This window comes from Dipodomys spectabilis, unplaced genomic scaffold (assembly GCF_019054845.1).
Source record: "Dipodomys spectabilis isolate Male_0828 unplaced genomic scaffold, ASM1905484v1 ptg000096l, whole genome shotgun sequence".
Lineage (NCBI taxonomy): Eukaryota > Metazoa > Chordata > Mammalia > Rodentia > Heteromyidae > Dipodomys > Dipodomys spectabilis.
In genome coordinates, this window is record NW_024870773.1 from 7,184,614 (window position 1) to 7,210,313 (window position 25,700).

At 38.9% G+C, this 25,700-nt stretch overlaps 1 protein-coding gene across 1 annotated transcript in view; it reads right to left on the reverse strand.

Annotated features, from left to right (window-relative positions):
• Epc1 (enhancer of polycomb homolog 1) overlaps window positions 1-18,045 on the reverse strand; it is a 99,645-nt gene extending 81,600 nt beyond the window's left edge. The window contains exon 1 of the mRNA XM_042685959.1: window positions 17,753-18,045. Coding sequence (XP_042541893.1) covers window positions 17,753-17,755 — 3 coding nt within the window. The 5' untranslated portion in view covers window positions 17,756-18,045. The remainder of the gene's footprint in view (window positions 1-17,752) is intronic.
• Between the last annotated feature and the right edge of the window lie 7,655 nt (window positions 18,046-25,700).

The following is a 25,700-nucleotide window of genomic DNA, read 5'->3' on the forward strand; positions in this document are numbered from 1 at the left end:
CACCCAACACAAAGACAATAAAGAAGTAGCTTTGCCATAAATGGATCAAATGTGACTTAAGGAATTTCTGTAGCTTGCAAATAGATTGTGAAAATTGCAACATAATAGAGCACAATAGGAAAAGAAAGATGCCAAACTTCAGAATAAAAACTGAAGCCAAAATGATCAAAACAAGTGACTAGAAATAAAAGGTCTGCAATTAGTCTGGTATCCTCCCTAGAAAAGCATAAGGGATTTACTCATAATAAATTTAGAAAAGAATTCATGTAATAGTATTTTTTTAGGACCAAGCAACAACAGGAACACGTTAGCAATTTGAAGTCTGATGGACATATAATGAATCCACTTAAGCCTATATTGCAAATCTTAAGTTTCACACACTTGACTAAATTTTCCTAACCTTGTTTTGTTTATTGAGCCTCACTTCTGTGCAAACATTGTGTTATGAATCATTGGAAATAGTGAGGAAAAAAGGTGTGTTGCCCTTAATGAATTTAGTTCCTATAAATGCAACTTGGGGGGAAGGGGAGGAGGCTGGGAAGATAGCTCAGTGGTAGAGTGCTTGCCTTGAGTGTATGAGGCCCTGGGTTCAATTCCTCAGCACTACATAAGCAGAAAAACCTGGAAATGGTGCTGTGGCTCAAGTGGTGGAGTACTAGCCTTGAACTGAAGAGCTGAGGGACAGTGCCCAGGCCCAGGGTTCAGATCCCATGACCAACCACCACCAACAACAAAAACGCAAACAGGGTAACATCCTTTTTTATGCCCTAGTTTGAAAGGCATAATCTGATATCCTTATACTCCCACAATTACAAATTTATTAATTGACATAAAATACAAAGGTAATATTTCATAAATTTATTAAGTGATTTGCCTTCAATTATTTTGTGACATATCAATAGGGAACTAATTTTCAACTTACATAGCTTAAGCCAAAAGCTTTCTCAAGCCAGGTGCCGGTGGCTCATGCCTATAGTCATAGTTACTCAGGAGGCTGAGATCTGAGGATCACAGTTCAAAGCCAGCCTGGGCAGGAAAGTCCATGAGACTCTTTTCTCCAATTAACCAGAAAAGCCAGAAGTGGTGCTGTGGTTCAAAGTGGTAGAATGCTAGCCTTGGGCAAAAAAGCTCAGGGACAGTGCCCCACAACCAAAAACAAAAATGAAAACCAAAACAAAACTTATTTATTTACTTATTGTTCCAGGTTTCAATTCATCTGATTTGTCCATTTAAAGTGAAAAGTGTGAGATACAGAAATGTTTAATAGGCTGAATAGAGAATAAGGAGAGAGGGAGAGGCAGAGACAGAGATTTCAACTGGGTTTAATGCGGCTTTTGAAATGGCAAATTCCAGAACTTAAGAAGAGATGTAGAGATGTAGGTGGAAACTTCCATTTTCTTACTCTTAACATCACTAATCATTCAAACATTTAAAAAGGTTAGTGCAAAGTGAATTTCACCAGAAAAAGCTGATTAAATGTAGTATAGGTAATTCTAGATCTAGATATTATAAAAGATTTTATTAAAGTCCCAAAATTTCATAACCATCTAAACCAAAAATCTCCATCTATTTGATATGTAAAATAAAATATGTATTAAAATTTCAACTGATTATTTAATTACGATTTTGTTTTTAAGTGTTTATTTTAAATGTTTCTACCTTATTCATTACTCTTTTTTAAACACAGAATAAGTATAATATCGCAGAATAAGTATGCTAAAAAAGAAACAAAGGTGCTTTCTTTCAAGTGAAATTTATACATTTGTTTCAAACTGAGCATTTTGAAAGAAAGTAACAGCATAGACAATTGGTTCCATCCTCTCAAGTAACAATGGCCTTCTGCCATAGTTAACCTAAAAAGTGCAGCTATTGTTTTTCTTCTTTTATCTATTGATTTCTACTCATTTGGAGGCGGGACCTAAGTTCTTAATATAGACCATCTAATAAATAAGAACTGCTCGTTGTCAAGAAATGTTACAGAAACACATTCTTTCAATTCTTCAGTGCCTTCATGCTGCCCCCTGCTGCCCAGTGTCTACATTTACAGAAGATAGTTCCACTCTTTCACGGGTTCTTTCTTTACTCTCTCCCATCAAATCTTCCCTGGCTAAAGATTTAGACCACTGAAGTTTTTCTCTGCAGGGTCAAAGGTTAACAGGTTCATGTAAGAAAGAGAAAGCTCCTTTTAAAAAAAATCAATCTCGTTTCCTGGGCAGTTAACATAGCATTTGAACTAGTGTTCTGAAGACAATGAGTTTCAGATTTCCCCAGCTTGGAGCACCAAAAACTCTGTGCTGCTTCCACATCACGGCTGACTCTATCCACCTCCTTAGTAGCTCTCAGCCTTCTTAGTAGCTAGGATCACAGTTGTAAACCACCAGTGCCTGGCTAATAAAGATTTATTTTAATAAGTGAAAAAGGAGATAATAAATATTAACTCTTAGCAAAGCTATCTGATTCACTGACCTTATTAATTTAATAGAGTTCCCGGGGAAGATAATGATCCACCTGAAGAAGTCTACAAAATCCATATACCTGAATGAGCTGATTATGTTTTTCCATCTGTCTACTTTTCATGATGCTGTGGTAGAACCCAGGGCTTCATAAATGCTAGGCAAGTGCTTTACAACTAAGTTATCTCTCCCCAGACCTAGAATGATTTTTGTTTTAAGTCCCATCTGTCAAGAAGACCTCAAGTGTCTCTTAAGGTCCACATATGTGAAAGATTTAGTCCCCAGGGTGGCAATAGAGGGAAATGATGGAGCGTGTAGGCAGCAGAGGTCTTGGGTCATGTTCTTGAAGAGGACAGTGAGATTAGACTTTCCAACTCTCTTTTGCTTCTGCAGACTCTTAACCATTGCCACCTAGTGTCTCACTGGAGATTTACAAACAACAGCTCTGCCACATCATGGACTCTAAAACCATAAACTCAAACCTTTTCTCTCTCTCTTTTTTTCTTTTTAACTGTATTCTTTTGTCTTTTCTTTTTTTGGTACTGGGGATTGAACCCAGGATGTTGCACTTGCTAAGCAAGCACTTTGCCACTGAGCAACATCCCAGCCCCAAACCTTTTCTCTTTATATCTGTGTGACTTAGTATTTCACTGTGCAAGGACCGTTTTGATTTCTGAAATGAGGCATGTGATGTGTATGAAAAGGTGAGTTTGGTGAATACCAACGGCAAGATAGGCACTATTGGAGGTACAAGAGATGCATGAAGTCATTGTATTCTCACACTAGTCTATGAGGTAGGCAATACTACCTTATCTCAGGAAATAGAGGGTCTGGACAATTAATTGGCCCAAGGTTACACAAGTAGTATAGAGTGATGCTAGGAACACAAAACAGAGTAGTCAAAGATGTGACTTATTCCAATGGAATGTTTTCAGCAGGAATATGTATGAAGGGGCCTCTGGTCAGCTATCCTAGTGATACCCGGGCAACAGAATAACTCTAGAAATATGAACTCAGAGACTGACAATGCCATATGAGATACAGAGTCCACTAACTATCTGGAATACCTACAATACAGAATGTGAAGGAATATAGCTTATATTCCTTTGTCTAGATTTAGATATAAGAGGCAATTACAGGGACTGGAAATGTGACTTAGTGGTGTTTGCCTAGCATGCATGAAGTCCTGTGTTCAATTCCTCAGTACCACATAAACAGGAAAAGCCAGAGGGACGCTGTGGCTCAAAGTGGTAGAGTGCTAGCCTTGAGTGAAAGAGATCAAGGACATTGCCCAGGCCCCGTGTTCAAGTCCCATGACTGGAAAAAAAAAATTTTTTTAAAGAGGCAATTACAAGGACCAGGTGCAGTAGTGCAGGTCTGTAATTGCAGCTTCTTAGGAAGCGACAAGAGGATTATGGTATGAGGATTAGCCTAAGCAAAGTGTGAGACCCTATCTGAATAACTAAAGCTAAAGGACTGGGGCATGGTAGGGTATTTGCCTACCAAGCATGAGGACCTTAGTTCAAAGCCCAGCACTGCACACACAAAAATGACAGTTATATATTCAAAAAGATTAAGAAGTTCAAAATTCAAACGTTTGTCAGTTAATATAGTTACTTGCATGAGGACCATAGATTGTAATCTGATTTGAAAAGAGCTAAAAGTATGACCCAGTATCTAACATGGAGGACACCTTTGAAATAAAAAATTCCAATGAAAATAAGTAAGACTCAGCAGCATTTCAGCAAAGGCTTCAATTGTATTCCAACCAAAGCCTCCATTCAGACAGAAATCCCCACACCCAGAAGTGGAGTTGTGGCACCAGCTATGAGGAAAAACTCAAAGGAGAGCATGCCTGTTACTAGCACAGAGAGAAAGAGAGAGAGAGAGAGAGAGAGAGAGAGAGAGAGCAACAAATTAAGAAAGTACAGGGGGAGGCAACACTAAAACTATTTGAGAAGACTGTTCCCCTAAGAGATACACATATTTTAATTCCAGGAAGACTTAGAATGTACAATAAAAAGTATAAATATTGTTTGGTGACACTACTGCAGTTGGAATTCAGAGCCTTGCACTTGCTCAACTGGCACTGGACCAACTGAGCTATGCCTCCACCCCTGCTTTTTGCTAGTTATTCTGTAAATGGATTGCCTACTGCTCCAGCTCTCAGCCTCCTCAGTACCTAAGAGTATAGGTGTGAGCCACCAGCTCCTGACTCAGTAAGTACTTTTAAATTTAGTAACTGTACTGTTTTTGTTTTTTGGTTTGTTTTTTGATAATCATACTGTTTAAGAATCTGTGATCCAATGGAGTAAGAGGTAAGCCTACTAGATTTTTAAGCAGAACTTGCACTAAGTTGCTGTGCAGTCTAGCCATTAAAGAGAAAAGAATGGTCATATTTTCAATTAATTTCTTAGGTATGGAATACCTTAAGTTTCTGAAAATTTTTTACTCAAAAGAAGACAATTGTTAGGTGCATTTATCAATCTGACATTAAAAAAAAAATTAGAGTTAGCCAGGAGCCAGTAGCTCACACCTGTAATCCTAACTTCTCTAACGGCTGAGATCTGAAGATTTCAGCCTGAAGCCAGCCTGGATAGAAAAGTCTAAGAGAAGCCAGGACCATGTGGCTCAAGCCTGTAATCCTAGCTACTCAGGGGGCTGAGATCTGAAGATCAGGGTTCAAAGCCTGGGCAGAGTCTATGAGATTCTTATCTCTAATAAACCACTCAGGAAAATTGGAAGTGGCGCTGTGGATCAAGTGGTAGAGTGCTAGCCTTGAGCTGAAGAGCTGAGGGACAGCACCCAGGCCCAGAGTTCAAGCCCCAGACCAAAGAAAGAAAGAGAGAAAGAGAGAAAGAAAGGAAGAAAGGAAGGAGAGAGAGAGAGAAAAAGAGAGAGAGAGAGAAAGAAAGAAGAGTCCAAGAGACTGTATCTCCAATTAATCCACACAATACTAGATAGGAAATGTGGCTCAAATGGTAAAGCTCTCCTTCATCCCTGAGTGGAAAAGTCAAGCTAGAGCATGAGGCCCTGAGTTCAAGCCCTGATATAACACAACACATTAAAAAAATTGTAGCCGGGCACTAGTGGCTCACACCTATAATCCTAGCTACTCAGCAGGCTGAGATCTAAGGATCACAGTTCAAAGCCAGCCCAGACAGCAAAGTCCATGAGACTCTTATATCCAATAAAGGAGGAGGAGGAGGAGGAGGAGGAGGAGGAGGAGATAAGATTGCACTTTGAGGCCAGCCTAGTTAAAGTTAATAAGAACAGACTAGGGATGTGGCTCAAGTTGTAGAGCACTTGCCTAGAAAGTGTGAGGTCCTAGGTTTTATCCTCAATACCACAAAAAAAAAATAAATAAAAAAGTATTTAAGCTATCAGTGAGTCCACAAATCAGTTTATTTAAAGGACCATGATTTCTAAAAATTTTAATATATAAATATGATGAAACTTGGAAGTTAAATTTTAAAATATAAGAACTACTTTTGGCTATATAAATGTTATATTTTTAAAAAAGAATTCTAACTATGACATAGTCCTTTAATATACAAGACTTATGCTCGAGGGTATTAAATTTCTTACAACTGTATGATTGTTTTGTTTTCCTCAATTCACTTATGACTTCACTCTTCAGAACGGGTTTGTCTATCTACTCATTCATTATCTAGTCTGGGCCTCCATCACTGCCTAAGAGATAGCCTCTAGGTTTTGAAAGATGGAAATAAGAAATAGTACCCCTCCCCCAATTTTTGGTTTAATAACCATTAACCTGATGTATAACCTAGTAATTCTGAACCCTAGCTGCCTATTAGAATCTCATGGGCAGCTTTGGGGGCAGGGGGAGGGGAGGGAGGGTGGTGGTGGCGTGTGTGTGTGTGTGTGTGTGTGTGTGTGTGTGTGTGTGTGTCTGTGTGTGTCTGTGTGTCTGTGTGTGTGTCTGTGTGTGTCTGTGTGTGTGTAGGCCCCATCAAGACCAATTAAAATGGGACATAGGCATTTTGTTGTTTAAGCTTCTAGATGATTCTATAGGTAGGTAAAGAGCTAAGGATACAGCTCAGAGGTAGAATGTCTAGCACTTGCAAAGTCTTGGGCTCAATCTCCAGCATTGCAAAATTAATACATACATTCATTCATTCATGCATACATACATACATACATGCATGCGTGCATACATGCATATAGGCAAAATTGAGAACCACTAGGATAACAGTGTGAGTTTGCCAGGAACATTCTAGATAAAATGTTCAGTGGATCCATGGTATCCAATATGAAGCCACTAGTCAGGTGTAGCTTCAAATCATTCAATATGTGGACAAGTGAAATCAGGAACTGAACTTTAAATTTTAAATTAATTCAATTTTAAATATACATGTGGCAGGTAACTACTGCATTCGACAACCACAGTTCTAGAGTTTTTCCCATTTTAAAAGATACTAATTAATTAATAAAGATATACTGAATTATCTATTGTTTTTGGAGGGGGGCATCCTGCGGCTTGAACTCAGGGCCTAGATGCTGTCACGAAGCTTTTCTGCTCAAAGCTAGCAGCACCCTACCACTTGAGCTCCATTTGAGGGTTGTTTGTTTTTGCTCTTTTGGGGGGAGGGTGGGGGCTGTGTTTTGTGTGTGTGTGCTTAATAGGAGAGATGAGTATCACAGACTTTCCTGCCTGGACTGGTTTTGAACCAAGATCCTCAGACCTCAGCCTCCTGAGTACCTATGATTACAGGCATGCGCCCAGTCTGAATGATCTTTTTCATTCTAGACTACACCACACCAAACTTAGTTCCTGGGTCTTTTTAGGTGACTTCCTTTCTAAACAAACTCTTGTGGGGTATGGAAGTATAACTCACAGAACATATTAGATTCTGAAGAAAGCCAAGACATTGAATTAGCTGGGGTTTGTTTTGTCTTCATTTATGTTTCTTGGGAACAAAGGAGTAAAAGCCTTTAGAACTGAAAGTTTTCTTGTCTCCTAGTTTAATGGTGAAGCAGGGAAGTAATTAAACTCCCAGCAAAGGTCTTCTTCACTTCTTGGCAGATTATAGTGTTTTTCAGCTGGAGGGTTGTGACCTCTGTCTTGGTGGATGGAAAGTTTCCAACAGATTGTGGCACTAGACTGGGTTTCAGAGCTAAATATAGGCCATTGGCATGGACAGTCTCTCAGTCTCACAGAAACCATGTCCTATTCACGAATGTGGGGCATTCATGGTTGGTGGGATAAAATCTAGAGAAAACCCATCACTGTGGCGTAGGGATAGAAGTCCTTTTCAGATGCGACTTGTTGTTAAACAAACTAAATTATATGTTTTTAAAAGAACTTCTAAATTATAGATTGCTTTGTAATTTTTTTTCCAACTTAACAAAATTTACTAGGGAAAAAAAAAAAAAGGTTGAGAACCTATGTAGAACTCCTAACCAAAAATAATTGAGAATATTCTCCATTGCTCCTTTCTTGCCCATCGCTGATTTTTTTTTTCTTTTTGTAAAGATGATGCACGAAGGGGTTACAGTTACATAAATGAGGTATTGTCTTTTTGGACAGTGTCATTTCTTCACTTGTTTGCCCCCAGTTTTTTCCCTCCCAACCTTCCCCCCACACACAAGTTGTATAGTTCATTTATAACAGTGTCTAGTGAGTATCCCTGCTGGATTAGTTCACTCTCTGTCCTATCAAAACACATAAACTTACATGCAAGACAAAAAGTACAGATTTCAAAAACAGTGACACAGAGGTCGGGGTGGGGGGGGGGGGCAAATAACAACAACAACAAAAACCCTCTTATTCCCATTGCTGATTTTTGTTTCAGTTGGAAGCACAAACACACATGAATTGTTGGTGAGTACATATCAACTGTGATTCTAATGTGAAACTTTATCCTCCTTCAAGTCTTTGCTCAGCTGTGTAGCTAAGGTTACCCTGCCCACACTACTGATATTTTCTCAATTTGTTTTTTTTTTTTTTTGTTTTTGTTTTTGTTTTTTTTTTTTGTCGGTCGTGGGGCTTGAACTCTAGGCCTGGGCGCTGTCCCTCAGCTCTTCAGCTCAAGGCCAGCGCTCTACCACTTGAGCTACAGCGCCACTTCCGGTTTTCTGGTGGTTTATTGGAGATAGGAGTCTCACGGTCTCTCCTGCCCGGGCTGGCTTTGAACCGCGATCCTCAGATCTCAGTCTCCTGAGTAGCTAGGATTACAGGCGTGAGCCACCAGCGCCCGGCCTCAATTTGTTTTTATTGGGGAGGGGGGGAGCCATCCTGGGGCTTGAACACAGAGCCTAGGTGTTGTCCCTGAGCTTTTTTTGCTAGGGTTCTACCACTTGAGCCATAGCTCTGCTTCCAGCTTTTTGGAAGTTTACTGAAGATAAGAGTCTAGCAGACTTTCCTTCCCAGACTGGCTTCAAACTTCAATCCTCAGATCTGAGCCTCCAGAGTAACTAGGATTTCAACTGGCTATATTTTATTATTTTTATATTTACTATGTATTATACTTGCTACTTATTAAATGAGACCCTTTAGATTTTTTTTTTAACCTATATTTCAAGGCCAAAATTTTTTTTTTTTAAATTTAATTTTATTTGTGAACATACTGTACAGAGGAGTTACAGTTACATGGGCAGGATAATGCGTACATTTCTTACCAAGCATTGCAGCCTCCTCCTTTGTTTACCCTTCACATCCCTTCCCAGCCTCCCCCCTCCCCCTCAATCCCAATCCTTCTCCTTCCCCCCCCTCCGCCCCCCCCTGCACCAACGTTGTAAAGCTCGTTTTGGACATGACAACTTGTACTTCTCATTGTTGCAACAGGTCCACCTGTATCCTTAAACAACTGGTTTTTCCCCATCTCCTCCACAAGTTATACTGACATCAAATATAGTGAAAGCAGGGGTTATACTGTGGAGGAGGGACATACAAAGCAACAAAGAGATAATCTTATAAATGTGTTAGAAACACATGCATGAAAGAAAAAAAAACATTAAAATACACATCTAAGGGTTCATTTTCCTGACATCACATTATCTGACCTTTTCCGCTTGAGTCATACATATACTAGATATTACAAATAAGGGAAACCATGGGACCTACATTTCTTTGGGCCTGGCTTACTTCACTTAATATAATTTTTTCCAAGTTTTTCCATTTCCTAACAAATGGGGCAATGTCATTCTTTCTGATGGAGGCATAGAATTCCATTGTGTATATATACCACATTTTCTTGATCCATTCATCTACTGAGGGGCATCTGGGTTGGTTCCATATCTTAGCTATGGTAAATAATGCTGCAATAAACATAGTTGTGCTGGTAGCTTTAGTGTGGTCTTGTTTGTAAACATTAGGGTAAATGCCCAAAAGTGGGATTGCTGGGTCATAGGGGAGCTCTATGTGAAGTCTTTTGAGGAACCTCCATACTGCTTTCCAAAGTGGTTGAACAAGTTTACATTCCCACCAACAATGAAGTAAGGTTCCTTTCTGTCCACATCCCCTCCAGCATCTGTTGTTGTTAGAGTTCTTGATTTTTGTCAAGGCCAAAATTTTTATCACAGTATCAAATGACTCTCCTGGGCAGAGTTTCAAGGTATTCTCTAAAAGCAGCACCAAAGTCATTTGGAAACTTCTTAAGAGATGCTGATTCTCACAGGTCACTGCAGACTTTTTGAACTTAAGACTTCACTAAAGTGACCCAGCAAGCAGCATTTTAGTAAAGTGATAGTGAGGCCCTCTAAAAAACCTGAGCTCCGTTGATTGAGAGCACTATGAACCCCCTAAAGTGTCCCAGAGGAAAAAATATCTTTATATTCTAAAGTTGACAGAGACTTAAAACATTTTAGGACATAAAGTTAGTCTTGTAAGTTGTGAAACAGAAGTCAAACATTCTACTTGGATTTCATGTTAAGAAACATGAATTCACTTCCCCCAATAAGGAAGAGTCTCAACTCTTTTATGTTTTTTATATTTCTTCATGAAGTTCACAATTTGTAAAAAATAGCTTTTGAAAGAATGCCCTCAGATGTCTCTGAAGACAGGAGATACCCTTTGTGGACCCTAAGGAAATTCATCATTCCATGAAAAGATTACCAGAGTGATAAAATAATGAAGAATTTCATTAAAGGATTCAACAACAACAGCACACTATGCATTTAAAATATGTCAGATTGCTGGGTGCTGATGACTCACTCCTGTAATCCTAGCTACTCAGGAGGCAGACAGCTGAGGATCACAGTTCAAAGCCAGCCCAGGCAGGAAAATCTGTGAGACTCTTATCTCCAATGAACCACCAGAAAACTGGAAGTAGTGCTGTGGCTCAAGTGGTAGAGCTCTAGCCTTGAGCTGAAGAGCTCGGGGCAGCACCCAGGCCCAGAGTTCAAGCCCCATGACTAAGAAAAAAAATAAAGAAATAAAAATAAAATATATCAATTTAGGGGCTGTAGATGTGGCTTAAGTGGTAGAGAGCCTGCCAGGAGCAAGCAAACCAAATGAGTATGAGGCCTGAGCTCAAATCCCACTACCCAAAAACAAAACCAGAAAGAACAACTTTCAATTAACAGAACACAAATGTACACATTATGTAATGTGATAGAGGGGACAAAAAAGTAAACATCTAAGCTATGATTTCAGAGTTCCAGGTTCAAAGTCTAACGTTTTCATTTCCTGTGTAACCGTGGGCCATCACGCCTCAGGCATGCCAATCACGCTCTGCCTATTTCCTCCTCTGTAAAATGAAACACTGGTTCTTTTTCTTTGTTTTTGTTTTGTCAGTGTCGGGGCTTGAACTCAGGGCCTGGGCATTGTCCATGAGCTTTTTCACTCAAGGCTAGTGCTCCACCACTTTAAGCCACAGGACCACTTCCAGTTTTCTGGTAGTTAATTGGAGATAAGAATCTCATACACTTTCCTGCCAGGGCTGGCTTCCAACTGTGATCTTTAGATCTCAGCCTTCTGAGGAGCTAGGATCACAGGAGTGAGCCACCAGTGTTCAGATAGATCCACCTGTTCGATCCACTAACTTTGCATGAGCATTTACGGAGCTCATAAAGCTAGTATTTAGGCTAAAGATAGAACGGTAAGTAGTTTTTTTTGTTTGCTTGTTTGTTTGTTTTTAATTACCTCATCTAAGATTAGTCTGGTCACTACAAAAAAAAATGATGTTAACTTTTGATCATATTTAGCTGGGTGTCATGACTCACACCTATATTCTAGCTATTCAGGAGGCTGAGATCTAAAGATCACAGTCCAAAGCCAGCCTAGGCAGGAAAGTGTGTGAGACTCTTATCTCCAATTAACCACCAGAAAGCCAGAAATAGAGCTGTAACTCAAGTAGTAGAGCACTAGCCTTGAGCAGAAAGCTCAGGGACAGTGCCCAGGTTTTGAGTTCAAGAATCAGGACACTCACACACACACACACACACACACACACACACACACACACATACACAATTTTACAACTGGGTGAGGTTGCTAGAGCCTGTAATCTTAGCTAGTAAGTAGGCAGAGATCATGGAATTGCAGTTCAAGACCAGCCAGGCAAAAAGAAGTTTACAAAGATTCCACCAGCCTAGTATCCCAACTGCAAAGGACACACAAAGCCTGGGCAAAGTAGTGCATGTCATCTCCAACCACAAGTAGAAGAAGTACAAATGCAAGGATAGAAGCCCAGGCCAGCAGGGGAATAAAACACATTTGAAGATAACCAAGGCAAAAGGGACTGGATGTATGAGTCAAGTGGTAGAGAACAAGCGCAAAGCTCTGTATTCAACGCCAGTATAATACACACACACACACACACACACACACACACACACACACACACCAGGCACTAGTGGTTCATGCCTATACTAACTACTAAGGCAGCTGAGATCTGAACATTATAGTTTGAAGCCAGCCTGTGCAGCAAAGTCCATGAGACTCTTATCTCCAATTAACCACCAAAAGAAAAAAAAGACCAAAAAAATGGAGCTATGGCTCAAGTGGTAGAGCATTAACTTTCAGCACAAAAGCTCTGGAACAGTGCCCAGGATCTGAGTTCAAGCTCCAGAACACACACACACACACACACACACACACACACACACACACACACACACACAGTTTATAAAGAGCAAGTAAGAAGTAATGACACTAGATATTCAGCAGAGCTCACCTTTCTAAGTATTCTTTCCTAGTCAAACAGATGATCATTCTCATCTTGTCACTGACTGGTTTTAATATGAATATGTCCTATGAATCTGGCCTATTGGTTTTAAGCTACTGGGAAAGGATTTCTTACTTTATAAGTGAAATTCTCATTGTGAATTTTGTGGTATCAATATATGATACTTAGAACTGCAGCAGCCATCTTGTGACTATGAGGACATTATTGGCATGGAAAGAGAGGACAAACTCTTGCAAGAGACATATGCTGTTGTTTCATAACATTGTGAGCTACTGAATCAAACCTAGCAATCGCTTTCCTCCTGATGACTAATTAAGATGAAAGAATAGATCTTCTTAGAGTTCTAGGTTAGTCAGCACGAAAACAAACTAAATGATAATGGCACATCTAGCTAGTATGGACTAGTTGGTGCTATAACAAAATAATTTGGGTCTTTTGAAGTCATCTTAAACCACATGTCGCAAATTCTCAACTAAGTAACCCTTAGCTAAGGATCTAGTTTAGTAACTCCATAAAAATGTTTATTTTAAAGATTCTGTTTTATAGATACATATATAACTAGAAATTAAGAATGTTTTAAAATATAAATAAATACTTCGGATCAAATATAACCACTCAGTGCTAGTAGTAGTTCTTTACTTTTTTTTTTTTTTTTTGCTGGTTGTGAGGCTTGAACTCTGGGCCTGGGCGCTGTCCCTCAGCTCTTCAGCTCAAGGCTAGAGCTCTACCACTTGAGCCACCGCACCACTTCTGCCTTTTTCTGCTTATGTGGTGCTGAGGAATCGAACCCAAGGCCTCATGCATGCAAGGCAAGCGCTCTACCACTGAGCCACCTTCCCAGCCCTTTACTAGTAGTATTTCCTTCATCATCACAATTGATATTTGATGTTTTTTTCAAGGAAATGTGAGGAAAATATAAAAATAAAAGCTCTATCATGTTTTAAAAATGGCTTGGGGATCTCACAATTCTGGGTTTAATCCCTAGCACTGAAATTAATTCACTAACTAATTAATTAATTAACAAAAAACAATTTTTGTCAGATATCAAAGAGATATACCCCACGCTCATACTACCATAGAGACCCTCTCAATCTCTCTCAAATAAATAAGCCATTGTTTTCTTTCTCACTTTCCAACAGGAATTTGGATTAGGTAATCATCTATTTGTGTAAGTATGTATTTGGGCAATGAATAAAACATGAGAGCCATTTTCCTCCCAAAGTCTGCATCTATGGTATCCAAATAATGGACCTTCAGTGCAAGGATGCTTGTGAAATCTTGTGTGAACAGTCTTAATTTTTTTTTATAATTTTTTTCTTCCAAAAATCCTCATTGGCTTTTTTGTCCCTATAGACACCCCACACATCTAAAACCTTAGATTTCTAATGTTTTTAGAACTCTGAGCCATGTTGGACTATCAACTTACTAGTTACAGGGATCTTTCTCCCTTTTTTCCTAACGTTGGATCCCAGAATCTTATCATGATGGTACACAATAGATGGGAGAATCTACAACAAAACACCCCCAAATAAAATAAGCATTGACCAAATCAAAAATAAAATGTTTTGATCTTTTTCAGAATGAAATCCTTGTTTTTCCTTTAGATTCTCCATGGGAGAATCATTTTGGAAACATCAAAAAGAACAAAGTCATAAGACAAACACCCAATTTGGTGTTCTTCTCATCTTCCCCTTTGCAAAACCATGCTGGAGACAGCAGTATGTATCTGTACAGTCGTATGGCAAGCAGCAATCTTTATAGGGAATAGCAGCAAAGTGGGAAATACATGCAAGAAGAAGGTAAAATTGGAAATATACATAATTCAGATATATATCAGGCTTGGTTTCCAAGGGTAAATATTCTTCCTTCTTCTGAACAAGTTCTAAGCTAAGATTAAATTGGCCCTGGCTAATATTTTCAACATCCATCTCATCTTAGGTCATCTTAATATCTTGTGTTTCTTTCCTTTGTTGCTTCATCCTACTATTACCTAGTGATTGATGAGTTTAGCTAATCTGAAATTTCCTTAATATTTGGCAGTTCTAATGAATACAAGTTTATTGATCAGGAAATTAGATTGGCTTACTACATGAAGTAACAATATAATTCTGTTTCTTTTATTGACCAAGCTCTATCATTTGAAGTTCATTTTACTCAGGTTTATTGTTTAGAATTTGACTTGAAGATTCTCCATGTCTTTGGCATCATTTCTTTCTTCTTTCTACAACCTGTTTTTTGGCCATTTCACTACTTATTAACCCCTCCCTCCGTCAGAGGGTTGGGCAGGATTTTTTTAAAAAATGGCATGACATTTTCATATAAACAGTCTTTCTCCTTGCTACGATCTGATAAAATGGTATGCAAAAAATGAAATAAGTATGTAACTGTTGACTGACTGAACTGACATTTCAGGATATTTTTTAAGAAAAATATTTTTTTATTGTTCATGACCTAGCAACTGCAATCATGAAAGATTTAGTTCTCTATATACTAAATTTAATAGAAGGCTTTTAAAAATGATTAAAATCATAGTCTATCATTACATTTCTGATCATTTTCTCAACAAACTTATGAAGTAATGTCTATCAAATATTTTCAATTAAAACAGGGGATTAATGTGCAAAGAATCAAGAGCTAAGATGAAGCACAGGGTGGATTTTAAAATGGAGAATAATATAAAATAGTAAATTGCTTTTGCCTCATGGATTTTTAATCTCCTTATACACATAGTGATATAAGTAAGAGTCACAGGTAGAAGAATAGCTTTCAAATAAATACGGATGGGAGATTTTAAGAAAGTGAAGATTCAACTATAATGGTTAGTTCCTAATCAATGATGTAAGTCAATGATGTAGGAGAACAAAGAACATTGCATAGCTTCATATGGACTTCAGAGCATGTTTGTTTTTATACTAAGAATTATAGAAACATTCATCGAATCAGAGACTGAACAAAATGAAAACCATCACAGTTCTAAATAGCAGACTATTTTAGCAATAAACATATTGGAATGTATATTTTATTTTGTAGATCAACTTCATGAAACTAAACTCTCCAGCATAACCAGGTTAGACAATATATTTACACCTGCAGTGTTTTATCCTATAAATAATCTATCATGTCAAAAACCAATCTTGAAGAGCAATCTTGCAATCTTTTAAGTTCTTTTCATTTTTATAAAGAAAAAAATGTTACCGTGGACATTTTTAAATGTTGACAGCACAGTCTAAACAAAATAGAGGTATATGGATGATCATTTTCTAAGTTCAAGGAAAAAAATGTAGGTTATAGGAAATGCTGTTTTTCATCATTTTTGTGCATTCTTTTACTTCTAACTACTAAATGCTTAAATAATGAGGAGAGCCTTTACATATTTCAAAGTGAATAAGGACACTTTATAACTCCTGAAATTTGCAGTCTTTCAAGAAATAATCTACTCAATCACATGGAAAATGTGATCTAGGATGCTATTTCAGTTGTTTTTATTTTATATGAAAAAATATTAACAGGGCATAATTGCTGCTTCTTCCTACCTTCTTTTTGAACTAAGGACATACTTACTGTTTTATAAACTGCTAGAATGTTTATGGAGATCAGTATAATCTATGCCATATCATAACACATTTTTGTTCTTGGGAAGCTGTAGGCCTAAATTCCATAGTCTCTAATCAAATAACTCTCAACAAGAACAAAGATAGAAAAAAATATAAGTCTTCACTTAGATATGTGAACATCCATATTTGTAAAGTTAAAAGTAGTTGCTCACGTATTTTTTAAATTACCTTACTTAAAATATCTGATCTTTTTTTTTTTTAACCAGGCTTATGTGAATTCAGTTGAAATCGCATCTCAAAATAAAAGAAATGAATAATATAGGTATTATTACATGGCAAAGTACCAGCAAATCTTTCCAGAGAGACTCGGGAATACTTATTTGTGAAATCCCTAGGTTCAAAATGAAATTCAACTTTTACAATGTTGAGAGAACTAAAACTCAAATATTTTGTTACATTGAAAAGGCACCACCAGAGATGATTCTACAATACAAGAAAAATACAAAATGTAGCTCAGGAGAAAAACAAGAAGCCACCAGCTTATTATTGACGAAGCTGGCCTAGAGACAATAAATAAGATCAAATCAAACACCACTGCATGCTTGTCCCTGATCTTGCATGGTCTGGATATGACGACATGTCTACTCCACCACAGTTCACAGTTCACAGAAAACATCTCAACAATGCAACTGAATTATATCCACTGACCAAATCAAACTTTCTTTAAGAAAATCAGAAGATCATATAATAGATAAAATCTTGCCCCACCTCTTTTTTCTTCTTTTTTTCTTTTAGTGAAACTGACATAAATTGTTGAGGAGCACTACAGCGCCACCAACACAGATCAATGCAAAACAAAAAAGATCTCCCACCGTGTGCAAAAAAAGAAAAAAATTAGAAAAAAAAATGCCCAAAATTACAAAATGTCTCCCAAATGTACCTTTTTTGGAAGAAAAATAAGATTGATCTGCAAAGATTAACTAGTGAGGAGATTCGAAAGAAATAATACCATGAACTACAAGTTTGGGGTCTGGTCAGCAAATAAAAGAACCACTATTTAGAAACAGCCATAACTTAATATAAACCTGGTTATGTCAATCTCCACCTTCATTATACCAAGGGCAGCTTTTCTGTAGTTAGTACTCACAAGAGAACCATAATAGGCCTATTTTTTAAAAAAAACTACTACATCCATACTTTGCCTGCTGATAATTTAGTACTCGACAAATTAGGTAACACATTTTTTTATAAAGAGGATACGCACATATTTGGTATTAGCAACACTGATTGCACAAAACAAGTCCATCTTGAAATATCTGAGTTCCCCTATACTTCACAGCAATCAAAGTATAATTTATATTAACACACTTAGCTTTAACAATAGAGGGGGGGGAAGCCGATTTCTTTTCATTTTGGTAAAAAATTAACCAGATAAGATTAGGTGGAACAGCCAGAGATCAAAGCTAAAGAAAAATACAAAGATTGATTTTGTTTAAAAGGAAAAGAAAAGAAAAGAAATACAATGAAAACCCTTTGTATCTGTGGGCCCATTCAAAGATTTCTCGACATAATTGTTTAAAAACGACAAACTTACCATTCGTGCAGGCAAAACGAAGAAGCCAGTTCTTGAAAAAAGAAAATGTGTAACAATATAAGCTGGATACTTGTGTGTCTAGAAAAATACAGCTCCCAGGCAGCAGCATATGGCTCTTCAAACATCTTTAAAATATTTGGTAAATCAAAAGTAATACTTTCTTCCATGATCGGTGGCTGGATGGGTAGCTTCCCTCCCTCCCCAAGATCCGTGGGCGTTTGAGGGGGAAAAAAAAAAATGGGAGAAATAGCCACCGAAGATTCAAAGCAGAGGAGGCAGCGGCAGCCAGAAGACTCTGGGGTTAACAACTTTGCGATGCAAGCAGGCGCGCTCTGATTGGCTGCGCGGCCTGGGTCCCCCCGCCCCCCCCTCATCTGCACTATCCCCCGGCCCCCGCCTCCTGCAGCTCAGCTCGCAAAAAAATGCGGTGTGTGTGCCATTTTACACTGGGCTTTTAAAAGCACAGCCACCCCGATGACAAAAGTCGAGGCTCGCGATGAAGTGACACTGCAAAACAATGGGCTCCAACCGCTGCCTCGGAACGCAGGGAAGACACTCTCTCCCCACAGTTCACCAACTCTCCTGTCTGCTCCTGCGTCGCATGTGGCATTTTTGGAAGGCAGATTCCACAGACCCCCCCCCCCCCGCCCGCTCCCCCTAACTGCAAATCCGTCTTCTCTGCGTTTAAAAATCGCCCATCGAGAATCTACCTACAGACGTGGCCAATGTAGAAACCATCCTCCTCCTCCCTGACTTGGTCTGATTCTCATCTAGGTTACCTAAAGAAACCCGTGGTACAACACTGAGGGCTCCTCCAGCTCCCAGAGGTTTTCATTTTTTTTTTGGGGGGGGGGGCAATACGATCTGTTAGCCATGAATGATGACTATTCGTTAAAAAAAATAAAAGTACAAACAAACTAGTGGGTTTCGTGGTTAAATTAAAAACATCAAACCAACTCCTCCCACCCCTCCTGAAAAATTGCGTTTCAACAACCCTTCCTGGGTGACAGAATCCTCCCACCCTGCCTCACAAACAAAATGGCTGTGGCACTGAGTTTTTCTGGATCCTCCCATTGTGTCTCCTCCCGGCCTCCAGGAAGTGGTAAAAAATCCAAAATAAATACTCTACTAAAAGTACATTGTGGAGTCTGAACTCGGCACAAACCTTTGGTAAAGATAGGGGTGCGTGTGTGTGGAAATCGTAGAAATTGTGGATTTTTTTTTTTAAGTTTTGTCTTTTTAATTGTTTTGAAAAGAACATCAATCACCAGAGATTTACTTGACTGTAATTTGAACTTCCTGCTTTACATATTTATAAGGTCTTTCACCTATCTTGGCAGGCTTTCAAATTAAGTGGGCTGGGAAATTCGATGCTTTGGTGTTTCGTGGTGAACTAAGCCAGGCATTGGGTGTTTGCAATCAGGCTTTTAAATAAAGACAAAGTCTAAAACTAAAAAAAAAAAAAAAGCTGTGGGCGTGGCCCAAGTGAAGAAGCACTCTGGAGGGAGCCCCTGGATTCCAACCCCAGTACTGAAACCCAGAAGACAAAAAAGTCAAAAAGAAAAACAAAATAAAAAAAAAAACATAAAAACAAAATGAATACAACATTGTGACTGATTGCAAATATAAAGTCACAAAAGCTAGCAACTATCAAAAGGTGTCCAACAATGCATACGTGTTCATTGAACACATTCACTATAAAAATTCTTTATTAACTACATTTCTTTTTTGTTCTTGTTGATATTTCAAATAAGAATTTATTTTAATATAAGAGAATAAAGTAAGGAGAAATTAAAAAGAGGGATAGGAGAGTAAGGAAGAGAGGGAAGGGAGAGGAGGAAGGGATGGAAGAAGTGAAAGAGGGAGAGAGGGAGGGAGGGAGGGAGAGAGAGAGAGAGAGAGAGAGAGAGAGAGAGAGAGAATTTCCCAGTCCTCAAAAATGAAAGGAAGCTAAAAGACTCCGCCAGCTGAGTTTCTAATGAGCCCAGGATAGAACATGATAAAGAAGGAGGAGGAAGGGGGGGGGGGCAGGGGGAGGAGCAGGAGAAGAAGGGAAGAGTAATCCAGAGGCAAACTTCACTTATGGATTTGGAGAGACCAGGGATAGGTCATCCATAGGCTTGAGGCCCTGGCCAATAGACAGAATCTGACCTTCCCTCTCTATCCCCAGCTCTTCTGGGCTTCAACCATTATTAACTGAAGTATATAACCTAAACAGATTTAGATTCTGACATATTTGATGGACAGCCATGATAAGGAAAATATCTGGATATGAACATCCACATTTGCATCTACACTTCCCTTTATCTTTTGTTTTGGTTGGCCACAAGTGTTGAACTCAGGGCCTGAGTGCTGTCCCTGAGCTTCTTTGCTCAAGGCTAGCACTCTACCACTTCAAGCTTTTTTGGTAGTTCTTTAGAGATAAGAATCTCATTAATTTACCGGTCTGGGCTGGCTTCAAACTATGATCCTCAAATCACAGTAGCTATGATTACAGGTGTGTGCCACTGGTGCCCAACTATAAATACTTATATATAGATTAGAATATCTTGTTGCATACTTTCCTGTGGGATCTTTTGTGTGTGTGTGTGTGTGTGTGTGTGTGTGTGTGTGTGTGTGTGTATTTTGAGATCATATTCCTGGTATGCTAAGGTGTTTTAGTTTGGTTTGGTTTTGGTAAAGGTAAATGTAAAAAGGTAGTGAGAAATGTTTTAGGAAAATTATCCACCTCGGGCTTAGACATGACAATGCATACCTTCCCTCAGCATCTGTTAGAAAGGACTTACATATGTGTAATTTGGGAGCCCCATTCTTTGCACTCATTTTCCTCATTTTCCCCATCTACATATTTGAGAAAATACTAATATATAGGGAAAAAATGGTTCTTAAAGCTTAAATGTGATTGTTTTCATTCCGGTAGACTCACATTGGTTTGTAGCATTTAACATAACTAGTATATTGTATTATATATGTGTATACTGATTGAAATTTTTTTTTTTTTTGTCGGTCGTGGGGCTTGAACTCTGGGCCTGGGCACTGTCCCTCAGCTCTTCAGCTCAAGGCGAGCACTCTACCACTTGAGCTACAGCACCACTTCCGAAATGTAGGGTTTTTTTTGTTGTTGTTGTTGTTTTGGTCGCTTGTGGGGCTTGAACTCTGGGCTTGGGCACTGTCCCTGCGCTCTTCAGCTCAAGGCTAGTGCTCTACCACTTGAGCCACAGCGCCACTCTGATTGAAATTTTTAATAGACTTGTACTTTTTTTTTTAAGTTGCTAGTTCTGCTTAACCAAACAGTGCAATCATTTTTTAATGACTATTTATGCCTCTCACACGGCTAGGATGACTGAGCACAACCATACTCAATTAATTGACTGGGATAGGGTTTAACTTTTTTCCTTGGACTGGCTTGGAACTTCGATCCTCTGACTTCCAAGTCGCTGAGATTACAGACAGCCATCGTACCCAGTCTTGATTTAAAAAATCACACACTTTAGATTAGTTGAATATAGTTCAACATTTTTTTAATTTTACAAATGATACAAAGCATTTTGAAGTAAAATTTAATGTAGCTAATTTGATTAAAAATCAGTATTCCATTGGGTGTCAGTGGTTCATGTCTCAGGAGGTTGCAATCTGAGGACCAGTGTTAGAAGCCAGCTTGGGAAGGAAAGTCCATGAGACTCTTCACTCCAATAAATTACCAAACAGCCAGAAGTGGAGCTGTATGGCTCAAATAGTAGAGTGCAAGCCTTGAGCACAAAAGCTCAGAGACAATGCTCAGGCCCTGAGTTCAAGCCTCAGGACCGGCACCTCCCCCCCCCCAAAAAAAGTGAAATAAAGTATTATGGCCCATCTCTCCATAATCAAATATATTAATATTTTGTAGTAAATGGGGTAAAAATTTCAAGTAGCCCCTTATCAGATCAGGTCATCTTTTGCCACTAAACAGGATACTGCAACTTCAAAAAAAGGAAGTTTTCAGTGTTCAAATATTTTTTTATTTTCATAATTGTGAAAAAAGATCATAAATTTGTCATTCTATTCTTAGCTTAAATGAAAGAATATATATATATACATATATGTATATATATTCTTATATATAAATATGTACATATATATATATATATATACACACACATGTGTTGGTTTTGTTTTGTTTTGCTTTGTTGTTTTTGGTTGGTCATGGGACTTGAACTTAGGACCTGAGCTCTTGTGCTCAAGGCTAGTGCTCTACCACTTTGAGCCACAGTTCTACTTCCTGTTTTCTGGTGGTTAGTTGGAGATAAGAGTCTCATGGCCTTTCTTGCCTAGGGTGGTCAGGCTTATATTTCTAATGACATGAAGTTACAATTTGGAAATGATGAACTTTCCATTTGTTGACCCTAACGAACAAATGCATACCACATTAAATTTTTGTGGTCTTGGGGAAATTCTAGTACTTTTGTTTATTTTTTTTCCCCATATCTTTCACTGTAAGAATAGTGAAATTGGGCTGCATGTGGCTCAGTGGTAGAGTGCTAGCCTTGAGCAAAAGAAGTTCAGGGACAGTGCCCTGACCCAGATTCCAAGCCCCAAGACTGGCAAAAATAATAACAATAATGGTCATGTTTTTTCACCGTTTTCTTTTCCAAATGTTTTAGTGTCCTTATCAAAGAGGGTAAGTTTATTTCAGGACACATTACTTATTGTGGGATGGGTTTTTTGGTTGCTGTTGTTCCATTAACTTATTATAAGTTTTATTCATTGTAAACAAAGTGAAATTTCCAAGAGAAATCATTCATGGAACAGTTTATGACCATTAATATAATCAAGACTGCTCCTTGACTAACCAACCTACCTCTTTCCTGTCCTTCTTGTCCATAAAATTCCATTTTATTTTGGCTTCTCAACCCTAAACTGTGTTGTAGGACAGTTTTAGCCAATGAGATACATACAGTATAAGCAAAATCATTTGGCTGGACTTTCAAGGAAGCATTTAAACAGCACTGACTCAGCAGGCCCTGCCCTGAGCTTCAACTTTGCTCTTCCTCCTTTTGGACAATGGTCACTATACCCAGGTGGAGTCACATAGGGTATTATGATACCAAGCAGAGTTCATGGCTAAGGGTAGCTGAGCAGAAAAGTTAACACTAAATTCTGTGCAGCCTGCACACCAGCTCTTGATGGCGTATCTCTAACCTTTTTCTTACATACCAGAAAAGCAAATAAACTTATTTACTTAAACTATTTCTTTCTGGGATCTATTCTCCACAACTAAATTTCTAATAAAATTTACAGTGACTGATCTTTAAAGTATTTTTGTTGTAAAAAAAAAATCAGCTATCTTTCCTTTTTCTTTCCTTCCTTCCTTCCATTCTTTTGTTCTTTCATTCTTTTGTTCTTTCTTTTTCTTGATTTTCTTTAAATTATTTTTTGTCAGTCGTAGAACTTGAACTCTGGGTCTGAGCGCTGTCCCTCAACTCTTCAGCTCAAGGCAAGCCCTCTACAACTTGAGCCAGAGCACCACTTCCGATTTTCTGAGTGGTTTATTGGAGATAAGAGTCTCACAGACTTTCCTGCCCGGGCTGGCATGAGCCACCAGCGCCAGCTTGATTCTTGTCTTAACCCAACAGCTTACCATCCAGGGGTTAGCAAACACTGCTACTGAGCTACTCCCTCAAACCCACCTTTTACTTGCTTTGTCAGTAGCTTGGGACTGAGAGGGGGAACAGGAGAAACAAATCTGCATCTCCATCTGGGTTGTGGTTACATATGCAAATGACATATGCATAGGGCTGGGAATATGGCTTAGTGGTAGAGTGCTTGCCTAGCATGCATGAAGCCCTGGGTTCGATTCCTCAGTACCATATAAACATAAAAGGCTGGAACTGGCACTGTGGCTTAAGTGAAAGAGTGCTAGCCTTGAGCAAAAGAAGCTAATGGACAGTGCTTAGGCCCTGAGTTCAAGGCCCAGGACTGGCAAAAAAAAAAAAAAGAGAGAGAGAAAGAGAAAGATGCATATACTATGCACATACACATGTATATATAAAATAAACATACTTATACATACATGTCATAGTGTACACATGTATATGTAAAATTATTGAGATGAACATTAAGATTACCCCAGTGGACATATCTTATTAAATGCTATCCTTAATTAAAGAAAGCTATTTAGGATGAGCCTGGTATGACATGTATATAATCCCAGAACTAGGGATGTTGATGCAGGAAGATCATGAATGTAAATTCAGCTTGAGCTCCATAGTAAGTTCCAGGCCAGCTTGTACTACATAGGGAGACCTTGTCAAAAAAGTAAATAAATAAATAATTCTGTTTATTACATAAACAATGTAGCAAATTATTTTTTTAATGTTCTTTTTAAACTCGTGGACATTTCATACCTGTGCAATACATGCAGACTTCTCTCTGTCCCACCAGCCCAGTGAACTAGTGAGGGGTCCCAGGATTGCAAACAAACTTCACACTGACCTCGAGGATGAGTTCTCGGGCCATTAGGAGAGTACAGTGTGTGCTGACTACTGACCTTTCAGACCCCTGATCTCTCAGGACCACCCAGTCCTCACACTTCAGAGTTGGCCTTTACATTTCAACCTGAAGGTAATAAATCCTTGCAGCGCTGGGGTATCAGAAGCTGCTGGGCCAGGAGAACAGGCGGTCCAGTGGCTGATCCATTTTGAAGGAAATACAATTTCCACCTGTTGTGGTTTGTTGTTGTTGTTGTTTTTAACTTCGTCAGTCTCAGTGTCCTCATCTGTTGCTTTTCAGCATGGACTGATCACCACTTAGGAAGGTTAACCTGCTGGGTTTCCAGACATGGGATGGACAGGCTGATCCCAACTGTGAAATGGTTTGGAGATTCCCTTGTGGCTCTGATGGACATTGTTGGTGGAAAGAGCTAGCTGTTGACTCTTCTGGGTTTCTTTTCTCTCTGTTGGTTCCTCCTTGACCTTGGACTTTGGCATGACTTACTCATACATGAACCTGTCTCCTCCTCAAAGCAGCTCTGGTATAATTCGAAAAGAGTTTCAAGCCATAAGCAAAAGCAAAAACAAAAACACAAGCCTCCCCCACAGTATAACTCCTGTTTTCACTGTGTTTGATGTTGGTATAATTTGGGGAGAGGAAGGGAAAAAACAAAATGTTTAAATAGGGATACAGGTGGACCCACTGCAACAATGAGATGTACAAGACACTGTTGAACAACAAACTTTACAATTTAGGCGGGGGGGGGGGGGGGGGGGGCCAGTATAGTTGTGTAAATGGGAGGGAAGGGATGGTAGGGGAAAAACAAAGGAGGAGGCAACAATGCTTAATAGGAAATGTACTCATCACCTCACTCATGTAACTGTAACCCCTCTGTACAGTATTTTCACAAAAAAAAAAAAAAACTTAATTTAGGGCTGGGAAGTTTGCTCAGTGGTAGAGCGCTTGCCTTGCAACCCTGAGGCCCTGGGTTTGATTTCTCAGCGCCAGAAGTGGTGCTGTGGCTCAAGTGGTAGAGCACTAGCCTTGAGCTGAAGAGCTGAGGGACAGTGCCCAGGCCCAGAGTTCAGGCCCCACGACCGGACCCCCCCCCAAAAAAAAAAGAAAGAAAAAAAAGGAAAAAAAGAAAATCCATAAGATTTTCCTCCAATAAACCTCCAAAAAAGCCAGAAATGGAGCTGTGCTCAAGTGGTAGAGTGCTAGCCTTGAGTAAAAATCGCTCAGAGACAGCACCCAGGCCCTGATTTCAAGCCTCAGGACTGGCACACATATGTGTGTGCACTTACACACACACACACACATACACACACAAACACACACACAAATTCAATATACTCTTTGTTCTAAGTGCTATATTATGTAAAGAATCCAAGACTACTCTTTCCTCCCACAAAAATGGGTGCGCCCATATTTATAACATAGAATTACATATCATATTACAATTCACTCAATATTTTCCTTG